Raw genomic sequence first — 13,833 nt, 5'->3', positions numbered from 1 at the left:
AATAGCAGGGCCCATGGTCAAGAAGGTGGCTTCTGCGTGTGCTGTGGAGAGAAGTGATGGGCAGAGGGCACTCATCCACCTGGGAAGGGAGCCCATCTAGGAGAAGGAAAGCTTTGATTCCAAGGATCACTTGCTCCCTATTTTCACCTCCCCTTTCCTAACCCTTCAGGGCATTAATGGGAAACTGGTGCTGGGCTCCAACTCCCATCAGCTCCAACTGATGAGGACAAAAGGATAGTCCTGCAACGCCTGGGCCACAAGTTCCTCACCCTGGCTTAGGGGCATCTTGTTTTACATATGCTGTAAGCTGCCCAGCAGCAGAGGCTGTGGGTTAAACCACGGAGCCTAGAACTTGCCAATCAGAGGGTCAGCAGTTCAAATCCCCATGACAGGATGAGCTCGCGTTGCTTGGTCCCTGCTCCTGCCAACCTAGCAGTTCGAAAGCACGTCAAAGTGCAAGTAGATAAATAGGTACCACTCCGGCGGGAAGGTAAATGGCATTTCTGTGTGCTGCCCTGGTTCACCAGAATTGGCTTAGTCTTGCTGGCCACATGACCCAGAAGCTGTACTCCAGCTGCCTCAGCCAATAAAGCAAGATGAGCGCCACAACCCGACTGGACCTAGTGGTCAGGGGTTCCTTTACCTTTTTAGCTGCCCAAAGTGGCTGGGGAAACCAAATAATAATAATAACAACGAACTTTTGATATGATCAGAGATGTAAATAAATATGGCCTTGATCCACTGGGAATGGTGAGCAAGTCAGTTAAGGAAACGCAAAACAAAATCAAGATGGAGAGAAGGTCCTTCTCACTTTTAAGAGACCACCCAACAAATTACTTAAAAGGTTTTTTATTTTCAGCTGTCCAACGCTGCAAAAAATAATGATCAATCGGACATAGATACTGCAAAAAGCCAACTTGCCAGCCAGCAATGTCCCTCGCAGAGGAGGGTCTGGGCTTCAGGCAGCCCCATCTCCAACACAGAAGACCCATTTCTTACAGGAAAGACAGAGACACATCTCTACGACAGGAATGTCCAGAAGCAAAGGTGGCGCCACGGAAGGGAAGCCAAGATCTGCCCAGGTGCTTCCGATCCAGACGGCCGATGACCAGTCCCAGGGAGCGACATTCCCTTCCTTACCCCTCTTTAGCAACTGGGAAGTGGGGAGCTCAGGAGTGGTGGGGTGCAGAAGATGCTGCAGGCATCACAGACCGTCCGTTGCCATAGACCTCCAAGACAACTCACCCTACACTCCAGTGCCATTCTGATCCCTATCGGCGGAGACACCCAGTCCAGCAGGAGAGAGGTTGCAAGATGGGAAGGAAATAGCCAACACATCCTTCTTGCTGCTGCATCCTGGCACCTTGGCGGGTCAGCATCTCAGCCCCATCTACTCTGCTTCCATAGCGTCTGCGTCTTCCGGCTCCTCCCCATCGAAGTAGCGCTCCTCCTCATCCCGTGACACGATATCCAGGTTGTCAAAGTCGGGATTCTCGTCAACCTCGCTGGAGGGAGAGAAGGCATAGGTTTACACTCACAAACCCGGAAGCGGCTTCAGGTCTGCGGAGCTGGCACCGAGGAACCAGCTTGCTCTGTGGGAGGGAGAGGGGTCCACAAGCTTTGGCTGACCCACAGAGCCAGCCACAATCTGTGGCTGCTGCCCAGCATGCCCCCACAAGCCCCCCTGCGTGTCCAGAGAGTGTAAGGCAGAGGGGAAGCAATGCAAGATCTCCACTGCTCCTCAGAGTCTCCAAAGCCCAGTGCGGTGGGGGCCTCCAAAGCAGGGGTGGCCAATCTGTGCTCTCCACCCATTGTTGGACTCCAAATCCCATCATCCCTGACCACAGGGGCCTGATGGGATTTGGAGTCTCGCAACATTGGCTGCTCCTGCTCCAAACCTAGCAAGAAGAGAATGCCCCTCTCCCTTGCCCCACACTCTCTGCATGTTCCAGATCACCCTTCCGTGTTCTGGAGCCCATCAGATGACGACGACTCCCATCGCACATGACCACTGGCCATCTTGGTCGTGCCTAATGGGAGCTTGAGTCCAGCAACAATTGGAGGGCACAGGACTGGGGTGGGGCAGGAATGTTGTTCAGGGTAACAGAAGAGGGACCTGGGTCTCTCTGTCTCACCCAGCATGGAAGTGAGGGGCCCTCTCCACCTCTGAGTTCTGTGCAATGCGAGACGTGAGATGCTGGCTGGGCCAGGAATGGTCTCGTTTCTTCATTTGTCCATTTATAAACCCCTTCGCAGGCAGATATCACTGAACCAGTGTAATAATAATAATACTACTAATAATTTTTTATTTATACCCCGCCCTTCCTGGTTCAGAAAACCAGGCTCAGGGCGGCTAACAACAAATTTAAAACACTTAATTGATGCTACAAAAAACCAGCATAAAATACGGTATAAAACGTGAATAACAATAAAATCAAAAATCAATTTAGGGGGGAAATCCATCCAATAAACATTAGATGATCACCAGGGCTAGCTGGCTAAATTAGTCCTATTTGGGCCAGCGAGGAGATCAGGGGAGAATTAGCTGTGGGATCCCAGAGCGGGTAATCTTCATAAAAAGGGGAGGGGGAGGGAAGGAAGGGGAATAAAAGATCAGGCTAAGTTCAAATTGAAATCCAGGCGGAATAGTTCTGTCTTACAGGCCCGGCGGAAGAAAGTTAAATCCTGCAGGGCCCTGGTCTCATGGGACAGAGCATTCCACCAGGTTGGAGCCATCACTGAGAAGGCCCTGGCCCTGGTGGAAGATAATCCGACTTCCTTAGGGTGTGGTACCTCTAAACTATTTATTCATGGACCTTAAGGTCTTCAGCGGAGCATACCAGGAGAGGCGGTCCTGTAAATACGAGGCCCTAAGCCACAAAGGGCTTTAAAGGTCAAAACCAGCACCTTGAACCTGACCCGATACTCCACCGGGAGCCAGTGTACAGCAACATACAAAAGATCACCCATTCAAATAAACTAAGGGCATGAGAACCATTTGTACAGCTGTAGTCACTGTTCCATCGAGCGATGGGAGCTGTTCCCCAAACACCTGGAAGGCACCAGATTAGTTGCAGGAGATAGAACCCTGGATTCATGTGTTTTTCAGTGGCAGCGGCTCGTCCCCAAAGTGATACAGAGAAACGCCCACAGCAAAGAGTGAAAGGACCGATCCACTGATGTCCCGCCCTGATTCCTCACCTGTAGTTGAAGTCCCTATCCTTGCCGTCGAGGAAGCGCTGGTACATGCGGCTAGTGAACTCTTCCCGCAGGTAGGCCTTCTCCTCCTCTTCAGGGACCCAATCCTCCATATCCAGGTCAGAGGCCTTGTCTAGAGAGGGAAGAGTGGACTCAGTGAGCCTTGTGATAGGAATTTTATGGTCTTAGATATATGGTAATGTTCATAAGTGTACCAACCAAGCACGTACATAGATCAGCAGAGGAAGGCCAAGCTGGAACCATTTTGATTCCTAAACTGACCAAATGTTTTCTCTGCAAGGTCAAAGTGGGAAACCTCCCCATTTTCTCTTTCCTCACATATCCTGTCTTAAGGACACATTTAAGATATGAATAGGGTGTGAGCCTGTGACCTGGCCCAGGAACTAAGTATTCATCACTACAAAAGACTGGCCAGGCTCCCCAGGCAATCCAATCAAGTAATCTGCCAGACAGGAGATAAACAACAACAGGAGAAAAACAATATTCAAATTTCTGTTTAGTCCGCCTTTTCTGTGATGTAGGTGTGATGTATCTGAGGGGTGGTCTTAGGTTACACCCCTTCTGTGATGTATGTATGATGTTTCTGGGGGTGGTCTTGATCTACAGGGTGGCAATTTCAATAGTCTTTATAAGGCCTTGCAGGCCATTGTTCTGGGTCCTCTTCCTCTCCTGCGAGTGAGGGGAGCACCCTGTTGCAACAGATCAATAAAGATCAAGCTTACTAGCTGCTTTGCTTCTCAATGTTCTCTGGTTGGCCTCTGTTATTCTCTCCTACCAATAGGGAACCTATGTAAGGACTCTATATGGGCTCTTGGATACCCCATAAGGGAAAAGGGCAATTTTTGTTTACAACAGCCTCCTGAAGCTGGAGATAAGCTACCCTTCCTCCTTGCACCCTTAAAAAACAACAACATTCCCAACCCAGAGGATGCCACAGTCCTGGTTGTCCTACCTCCATCTCTCGGGAACCCAAATGAGCCCAAGAGACCGGTCCTCCAGTCCTCATGCTCATATCAAAAGCGCTTTTGCTCTTCCTCCCAAAGCCCTGGATTTGCTGCTGTGCTGCTCAAATCACTGGATGAGACCTCCAGGCCTCTCCTGCTCTAGGGCCCCTGAGATGCCTCCCAAGGCCACAAACCCTATCTATGCTCCTCAATGGCCCGCCTCAGATGCATTTCCCGGCTGGCAGGGGTCCCTGGACAGCACTGATGCCTCTTCCTTGCCCGAAGGGAGGATGGAGGGATGTTCACAAAGGGCAGGGCGAGAGCATACAGAAACCTGTGACTTTCCTTGGAGAAAGGGAACCAGGCAGAGGGCCTTCTCGGTGGTGGCACCCGCCCTGTGGAACGCCCTCCCACTAGATGTCAAAGAGAAAAACAACTACCAGACTTTTAGAAGACATCTGAAGGCAGCCCTGTTTAGGGAAGCTTTTAATGTTTACTAGGTTATTGTATTTTAGTGTTCTGTTGGAAGCCGCCCAGAGTGGCTGGGGAAACCCAGCCGGATGGGCAGGGTATTAATAATAAATTTGCCCCACTCACTTTTAGCCTTGGGCACGCACCCCTGGTATGCTGCCCCCATACAAATATAAGAATAGCTTTACTGGATCAGGCCAGTGGCCAATGTAGTCCAACATCCCATTCTCATGATAGATGCCTGTGGGAAACCCGCAAGCAGGACCCGAGATCTCTCTCCTCCTGTGATTTCCAGTAACTAGTGTTCAGAAGCATCGCTGCCTCTTGACTGTGACGTAATGGAGCTACAAAAATTTGGTGCATTATAAAAGATGCAGAAGGAAAGGAATAACGAAAAGACCCACAAAGGGGAGGAGACTCTCAGGAATCTTGTTTCTATATAGTATGATGTTATGTGAATGTGAATTTTAATTTGGAAAATCTAATAAATAAATTTGTAAGAAAAAAGGAAATAAGAAGAATGTGTCCGGTCGTCTCTTAAAGCCACCCAGTTTGGAGGCCATTGCTACCTCCTGGAGGGGCGAGTTTCATAGTCTTAGCTATTCCCCCAGGCTGGGAAGGTCTCCCACTAGATCCTACCCCTCTTCTTGACCAACCTTCACCATCGCTGTCTTCCTCTTCCTCCTCTTCGCAGGCCTCCTCCTGCTCCTGCTGGACCTGCAGCCGCCGCTGGATGACCTGCTCCTGGTAGGAGTCCAGGAGGACGCCCGAGAGAGAGCAGGAGGCCTCCAGCTTGCCGCTGCCTAGGGCCTGCATCTCCTCGTCGCTCAGGTACTGCCCGATGTACTGCTCATAGAGAAGCGGCTCCCGGCAGCGCATTTGCTCGTCGCTGAAGTACTCCCCACCTACGGACAGCAAGAGAGAAGCAGGCATGGGGCTTGTTTCAAGAAGCTTTCCATGCTCGGTGTTGTGGAATTTCCTTTTTTAAAAAAATTATCTTTATTAATTTAAAATAAATACATTTATGAAAGAACAGACGTACAGTGGTACCTTGGGTTACATACACTTCAGGTTACAGACTCCGCTAACCCAGAAATATTACCTCAGGTTAAGTACTTTGCTTCAGGATGAGAACAGAAATCGCGCAGCGGTGGTGCGGCAGCAGCAGGAGGCCCCATTAGCTAAAGTGGTGCTTCAGGTTAAGAACAGTTTCAGGTTAAGAATGGACCTCCAGAACGAATTAAGTACTTAACCTGAGGTACCACTATATACTCCAGAAGAAATTTAAAACTGACTTCCAATTAATCTCACTGTACTTCCAATTAATCTCACTGTACTTTATCTATCCATTACAGTGGTACCTCGGGTTAAGAACTTAATCCGTTCCGGAGGTCCGTTCTTAACCTGAAACTGTTCTTAACCTGAGGAACCACTTTAGCTAATGGGGCCTCCTGCTGCCGCCATGCGATTTCTGTTCTCATCCTGAAGCAAAGTTCTTAACCTGAGGTACTATTTCTGGGTTAGCAGAGTCTGTAACCTGAAGCATCTGTAACCTGAAGCATCTGTAACCCGAGGTACCACTGTACAGTGGTGCCTTGCAAGACGAAATTAATCCGTTCCGCGAGTCTCTTCGTCTTGCGGTTTTTTCATCTTGCAAAGCACGGCTATTAGCGGCTTAGCGGCTTTAAGAAAAAGGAAAAAAACTCGCAAGAACTCGAAAGACGTTTCGTCTTGCGAAGCAAGCCCATAGGGAAATTTGTCTAGCGAAGCGACACAAAAACCATAAAACCCTTTCGTCTTGCGCGTTTTTCGTTTTGCGAGGCATTCATCTTGCGGGGCACCACTGTACTTTATACCGCACAGTTACATATTTCTTATATAATTTCTTTTTACCTCCCTATGAACTTATATTTATGCAATACAGGGATCAGTCTAATTCTGCCAAGAGTTGTTGTGGAATTCCCTGTGTTTTTTGTTGGGAGCCGCCCAGAGTCGCTGGGGCAACCCAGTCTGATTGACAGGGTATAGGACAACAACAACAACAACAACATCAACTGCAGGCCAGAGCTCAGGGGATCAAGGCTACTGCAGCTCCCTGTGGGGAGAATGACAAGTGTGGCAGAGGGCACCAGTGCTTCCCCACACTCCAGCGCATCATGTGCAGTAAGGGCATGGGAGAGGTCAGGGACCAATTGCTTAACAGGTTTGTGTGACGTACACCCCATCCCCCCTGCAAAATAATGGCCGCCAAAGCATCCGTCTCCCCCTTGCACTTTTTTTACTCCTGCAAAACCTTAGAGCAGGGGTGGAGAGGCTGTGTCCCTCCAGGTGCTGTTGGGATCCAACTACCATCGGCCCCAGCCAGCATGGCTAGCGGTCAGGGATGATGGGACTTGTAGTCCAACAACGTCTGCCATGGATGCTTTAGCTGAGATTCTGGCAATGCAGAGGGTTGGATTGGTGACCCTCGGGGTCCCTTCCAATTCTACAGTTCTAGGAATATCCGGAGGGCCAATTCCCATTAAAATGTGCTTGTGGGAAGATAACAGCCCGGACTGGAATGGAGCCAGAGGAAGTTGCGCCAGCAAAAAGACAGTTGAAAAAGTCTATTACACAATAAAGCTGTATTTGACGGATGAAAGGTTATATGTTTTCTGACGTGATTTAGGATCGCAGAGCCAGAGGCAAAGAAGTTTGGAGAGTTAAAACCGAGATGTGAAAATATGGAAATATCGACGAGAGGCAGGATTGAGATTCGGACATGCTTCAAGGTTCAGACTGTGGGAAGTCGCAAAAATTAAAATTACAATTTGGAAGATAATTTGACCTTTTTTATTTTAGTTTCTTTATTGGATTATGATTTGATATGTTAATTGGATGTCTTTTATTGGAAAATTAATAAAAATGATCTAACAAAAACAAATGTGCTTGTGGGAGAGGGGGTTATGGGTTCCGTTTGTTCTTGTTTCTGCTGCGTGTTTTTATTTATTTATTATTTTTATTCTGTGTGAGATCTTCAGATGAAGATATTTAATAAATAATAAGAATGATCACAATTCCCCCATCTTCCCTCATGCAGGCTGAGGATGGTGGAAGTTGGGTTTCCCACTCCTGCCTAAGAAGGTATGGAAAGAGGGTCTTCCATGGCTCAGAGCAGTGTTCCAAGCTCCATGAAAGGCCTCGCCTGGATTTTGGGATGCTGGGTGCAGGACGGGAGCAAAGGCTGAACTCTGGGCCTCAGGGAAGTAGCAGCTCCTCTGAGGCCCTCTCTTCTCCCTCTCACAGCTCCTGCCTCAACTTCCCTTGTCTCTCCGCTGGGCTAACACAGATGCTGCCCACCCTCCTCCTCTGCTCTCTGGCAGCCAGGCAACCAAAGCGGGGAGAGAAAGAAGAGGATGAAAGGGTTCCACAGATCAGTGGCCAAACCAGGGATCCTGGCTCTATCTTGCCCACCACCAACGTCATGCTACTCAAGAGTAGCATGAGCACAACTGGGAGAGTTTGTTCAGCACAGCATGAGCCTCTTCATCTCAGGGTTGTGGGTCTGAGCAAAAAGATTCCTGCATTGCAGTGGGCTGGACTAGAGGAGCTCTGTGTTCCCGTCCACAATGCTATGATTCTAATCCATGGGTAGGCAAACTAAGACCCGTGGGCTGGATCCAGCCTAATCGCCTTCTAAATCCGGCCCGTGGATGGTCCGGGAATCAGCGTGTTTTTACATGAGTAGAATGTGTGCTTTTATTTAAAACGCATGTCTGGATTATTTGTGGGGCATAGGAATACATTAATTTTTTTTTTCAAAATACAGTGGTACCTTCAGGTTACAGATGCTTCAGGTTACAGATTCCGCTAACCCAGAAATAGTACCTCAGCTTAAGAACTTCAGGATGCTTCAGGATGAGAACAGAAATTGCGCAGCGGTGGTGCAGTGGCAGCGGGAGGCCCCATTAGCTAAAGTGCTACCTCAGTTAAGAACAGTTTCATGTTAAGAACGGACCTCCAGAACGAATTAAGTTCTTAACCTGAGGTACAACTGTATAGTCCGGCCCCCCACAAGGTCTGAGGGACAGCGGACAGGCTTGCTGCTGAAAAAGTTTGCTGACCCCTGTTCTAATCCCTTCCCAGAACGGAACCAGGATCTGAAGGCCCAGTACCTTGGATGAGCTGTTGCAGGGCTGCGTAGCGCTTGTTCCGCACCCGGGTGTGGCGTGTCTTGCCCAGGCTGGCCCTGCGCACTTCGGCACAGTAGAAATCTGCCTCGTAGCTGCCGGAGAGGTGGCGGAAGCAAGGCAGGTGTTCCTCTCGCAGGACCGTCCGGAACCGCTCCAGGAACACCAGCGGCTTGCTGTGATACAAATCCCTCAAGATAGCCAGCTTCTGCGCGGGCGTGAAATCCGGCTCGTCCTTCTGCTGGCTCCTCACAGGCAAGCGGCTGTTGGCCACGGCGTGGAACATGGCTAGGACAGCAGGGTCGTCGTCCTCTACGGGTCCAGCAGGCTGCGAATTGGAGCCAACAGACTCCGGCTTTCCGCTGCCCCAGTGGGGCTGTTTGGTGTCAGAGGCCTTCCCGCCATTAGAGGGCGTGTCTTCAGTAGCCATAACCTCTGATTCTCCGCTGCCCTGCTGAGATGGCTTGCTCAGGTTATTTGCAGATGGCGGCTCAGTCTTCAGCTCACTCCAGCAGGAGGAAAGAAATGCGCTGATGGCCTCGTGCGTCCCAGAAGGAAGGCTGGAGCCAGGGTTCCACAAGTGCTCTTCCCGACGACTTCCTGGTGCTTTAGATGCCCCATTCCAGTTCGAGGGGGAGCTCTGTGGGTTTGGGACCCCTGACATCTCTTCTCCCCAGAGAGGCCGGCGCAGCGGAGAGCTCTTAGTTGCCCTACAGCCACTGGCACCAGAAGCATCCGGCTTCTGTTCCCCCCTGTGGACCATTTGTAAAGTCTCACTGGGAGCACCACTGTCCTTTGGAAGGCAGTCTGTGGGCGCTAGGATTCCCACCATCTCTTCTGCAGAGTCCTGTGGCTTTGCAGCCTCAATGTTGTCCGGAAGACCGCTTTCAAGCATCCTTCTGTCTGGGTTGCCTTCCTCTACACCCGCTCGGGAGCCGACAACTGGAAAGACAGAAAAATTCCAATTAGTGCCAGTGAAACTGCTACCACACATCATTCAGACCCTCCAAGGTTCCCTATTTTCCAGGGACAGTCCTGGATTTACTGAAGCCGTCCTAATTTCTGGTTTGACCCCAGAATGTCCCGCTTTTCCTTAGGATGTCTCTATTTTCAGTGGAGAAATGTTAGAGGGTGTGGAGTTACGCGACCCCCGAGCCAAGGAGATAGATCACTATACAACCTTTAGAAGACATCTGAAGGCAGCCCTGGAGAAGTTTTTTAACGTTTAACGTTTTGTTTTTTGTTTTTAATCTATATGTTGGAAGCCGCCCAGAGTGGCTGGGGCAACGGGTGGAGGTACAAATAATAAAATTACTACCATCATCATTGTTGTTAAGATGGAATATAACAGGGGTAGGCAAACTAAGGCCCAGGGGCCGGATCCAGCCCAATCGCCTTCTCAATCCCGCCTGCGGACAGTCCGGGAATCAGCGTGTTTTTGCATGAGTAGAATGTGTGCTTTTATTTAAAATGCATCTCTAGGGTTTTGTGGGGCATAGGAATTCTCTCATTCCCCCCCCCCTCTAAAATATAGTCCGGCCCCCCCCACAAGATCTGAGGGACACTGGACCAGCCCCCTGCTGAAAAAGTTTGCTGACCCCTGGAATAGGATGTCCCTGTTTTCATCAGAGAAATGTTGGAGGGCATGCAAGATCACTGAAGGGGGTGAGCGGCGTCTTACAGCCCAAGCATTTCATTTCATTGCTATGGCTAGTGGATTGTGCAAATAAAGACCCTTCTCTCTCTCATTAGGATCGCACAATAAAGAGGATGGCAGACCAAGGGCTCGTGCATACTGTCGTTTCATGTCCAAATCACCGCCTTCCCACACTTTCTCCTCCCTCTCTCCAGAGACTAGGACTCTCTCCACCCACTCAGGGAAGACTGAAAAGTGGGGAGAAAGAAGAACTGAGGCGGGTGGGGATCAGGGAGCAAGAAGAGGGGGCAAGAGGCGTGGGGACCCATTTGAGCGCAACACCGCCTCCGCCCCGTCCTCAGCGCGCCGGAACAGGGGCGCTCACCTGGGGAAGGCGGCTCTCGGGGCTCGGCCCCTCCTGCCTCCATGCCGCGACACCCGTCTCCGCTCGCGGGGGAAGGCGAACCGATACCTAAACACCAGCTAGTAGGAACTTCCGGTTCCGGCGGTGCGTCGGTGAATGGGATCCTCCTCCGCGGTGCCGAGAGGCCTTGGTTCCGGGGAGAATTCCACCCCACAGGGCGAGGGTTGGAAGCGCATTTCTTTTAAGGGGAGAAGAACCCTCGCAAAAGCGGGCTGTGTTGTGTTTGTTAGGTTAGGTTAGTTTTGGGTTGTCCCAGCCACTCTGGTCAGCTTTGAAAATAATAATAATATTAATACTAATAATAATTTATACCTCACCCAGCTGGCTGGGTTTCCCCAGCCACTCTGGGCAGCTCCCAACAGAATTAATAATTTTTAAAACGCGATAAAACATCCGACATTAAAAACTTCCCTAAACAGGGCTGCCTTCAGATGTTTTCTAGAAGTCAGATAGTATTTATTTCCTTGACATCTAGTGGGAGGGTGTTCCACAGGGCGGGCGCCACCACCGAGAAGGCCCTCTCTGCCTGGTTCCCTGTAACCTTACATCTCACAGTGAGGGAGCCGCCAGATGCTTTGGGGTTGCAAGATAAAGCAACTAACAAATTTAATAAATTAAATAAGGGAAGGAAATAAGGGAAGGGGAGCCGCAACCTAAAAAAAAAAAAGGAAATTGAGGAAATATTGGGCTTCAATACCCAATGCCCCCCGTCAGCAAGACAATTTCTATGGCAGGAAGCTGGGAACGGTCTTAGCTTGGTGGTAGAGCATGTGATTGCATGCAGCAGGTCCCAGGTTTGCCCGCTGGCTGGGAAATTATTTCCCTGCACTACTCAGATGGGGCAGTGCTGAGAGAACCATATGACCCAGGGGTGCACTGAGTCTATACTAGAAACCAAGTTTTTAGTGCTGCAGCTCCAGCTCTCTAGAATCAGTTACCAACAAAATCAGGTAGGTGTCGACCTTCGTGATGTTTAGGCACCTACGGAATACATTTTTGTTTCAGAAGGCTTCCTCTCAGGAGTAGGACCCAGCCATTTACAGAATATCAATTTTACATCTGAAGAAACTGTTTTGCTGTTTTGGAGTTTGTAGGGATTTAGTTCATTGAATTGCTTTTATTGTTTTTAGAGCTTGCATTTTACAGTACAGTTGTACCTTGGAAGTCGAACGAAATCCGTTCCAGAAGTCCACTTCGACTTCCAAAACGTTCAGAAACCAAAGCACGGCTTCTGATTAGCTGCAGGAAGCTCCTGCAGCCAATCGGAAGCCCCGGAAGCCTTGCTGGATGTTCAGGTTCCAAAGACCAATCGCAAACCAGAACACTCACTTCTGGGTTTGCAGCGTTCAGGAGCCCAAACGTCTGAGTAACAAGGCATTTGGGATCCAAGGTACAACTGTAGTCTCTTTTTGTCTGGTACAGTGGTACCTCGGGTTAAGTACTTAATTTGTTACGGAGGTCTGTTCTTAATCTGAAACTGTTCTTAACCTGAAGCACCACTTTAGCTAATGGGGCCTCTCGCTGCCACCGCACCATTTCTGTTCTCATCCTGAAGCAAAGTTCTTAACCTGAAGCACTATTTCTGGGTTAGCGGAGTCTGTAACCTCAAGTGTATGTAATCTGAAGCGTACGTAACCCGAGGTACCAGTGTATTCCACTTCGGCTTCCTGCTGTGTAGCAATTCATACCTTTAATAGCAACAGCTCAGGCTATCTAGAATATTTACCTCTCCGTTGTGACTGGAACACAATTGTCCCCAGTGATGTGAGGGGAACTGAAATCACCCGTTACTGCAACACTTCCTCCTTTAGGTACATCCTTGATTTCATTCTCTATCTCAAGATCAGCCTGGGTATTTTGGATACAGGGGCTGTCATGGACAGATGCAGAGGGATAGTGGGAGGAACCAACTGGGAAACCCCCAAAGGAAGAAGGCTCAGAGCCCGGGGAGTGTTGGTGGGATGATGATGAGTGGTCACAGGGAGAAGGGAGGTGTCAGAAACTGGAGGTGACAGGGCTTGGTGAGTGGGTGGAAGTCTGTGGCAGAGAAAAGTCCAGAATCAGGAGAGGCCAAGAGACAGAGATGAGTTGGGCTGAAGAAGACAGGGTTTCTTTCCCTCTTGCTGAAATAAGCTCTCCTTCCCTCCTAGTCTCCCAGAACTAGGAGAGGTATGACGCGGGAGGAGCAAAGACACACACGCCAGCATATTCTCAGATTGCTTGGGACAGACCCAGGAGAGCAGGCGGCTTAGGCTGCTGTGGGAAGGGAGGCACCTTCAGTCTCCACAACTGCCTCAGAAGAACTTACCTGCCAAGAAGAGTTGGTGTGTTCACTAGGCCTGGCACTCCCGAGTGGACCTTGTTTCTTCTAATAAAGAGTCTTTCAACTCTTTCAACACATGCCAACTTCTTTTGTCAAGATTTATGGTGCAGCGGTCTTTCAGTTACTGTTCCATAATGTTCCAAATTCATGTTCCAAGTCAGCATTCCAATTGTGGATTTCCATAGAAAAGCAATGCCGTGAGGTATATTTCACTAATTGTTTGGTGACTGTATAGTTTAGGTCCTCCGAGATCTGAGCTCGCTGCCCTTGGCCCTAGGAAATCCAGCCAAATCCAAGATTCACCCTGCTTTCGCATTACACCATATCTTCTAATAAAGAGTTAACGTCCCTTGGTCCGTGTGATTTATTGCTGACATGCTCCTAACAGGGACAATATTAAAGCCGGAGAACGATACTATTTGGGGGATCACTAAGAGCAATTTAGGACTGGGGCCCTAATATTGTCCTCTGACCAAAATATCCAAGGTGATATTGAGATGGAGAATGACATCAATGAGGGACCCCAAACGAGGAAGTGAGTTTAAAAGTTTTTAAATTTAAAGAGAGGAATTCCATGTGCAGGTTATAGTTTTTAAATGTTTCGGTGAGAAGAGGGGGTGAAGTGTAGATAAGACAAGACACCAAAC

At 49.4% G+C, this 13,833-nt stretch overlaps 1 protein-coding gene and 2 long non-coding RNA genes across 3 annotated transcripts in view; 1 reads left to right on the top strand and 2 right to left on the bottom strand.

Moving 5' to 3' along the window:
* The window catches only part of LOC309376242, a 266,043-nt gene that overhangs the window by 210,384 nt on the left and 41,826 nt on the right, over positions 1–13,833 (bottom strand). The window lies entirely within an intron of this gene.
* The window catches only part of LOC309376249, a 319,563-nt gene that overhangs the window by 264,797 nt on the left and 40,933 nt on the right, over positions 1–13,833 (top strand). The gene's annotated exons all lie outside the window — the stretch shown is intronic.
* Positions 834–10,965, bottom strand: CCDC97 (coiled-coil domain containing 97). Its single transcript, XM_081922188.1, has 5 exons — positions 10,825–10,965; positions 8,789–9,745; positions 5,291–5,539; positions 3,202–3,331; positions 834–1,505 (listed from the first exon to the last, which is right to left on the bottom strand). The coding sequence occupies exons 1-5, from the start codon at positions 10,865–10,867 to the stop codon at positions 1,391–1,393; spliced, it is 1,494 nt and encodes a 497-aa protein (XP_081778314.1). The 5' UTR covers positions 10,868–10,965; the 3' UTR covers positions 834–1,390.

Source organism: Podarcis melisellensis, assembly GCF_964234715.1.
Source record: "Podarcis melisellensis genome assembly, chromosome: 8".
NCBI lineage: Eukaryota > Metazoa > Chordata > Lepidosauria > Squamata > Lacertidae > Podarcis > Podarcis melisellensis.
Note: the sequence above shows the minus strand (reverse complement) of the source record. Positions and strands in the feature narration are given on the sequence as shown.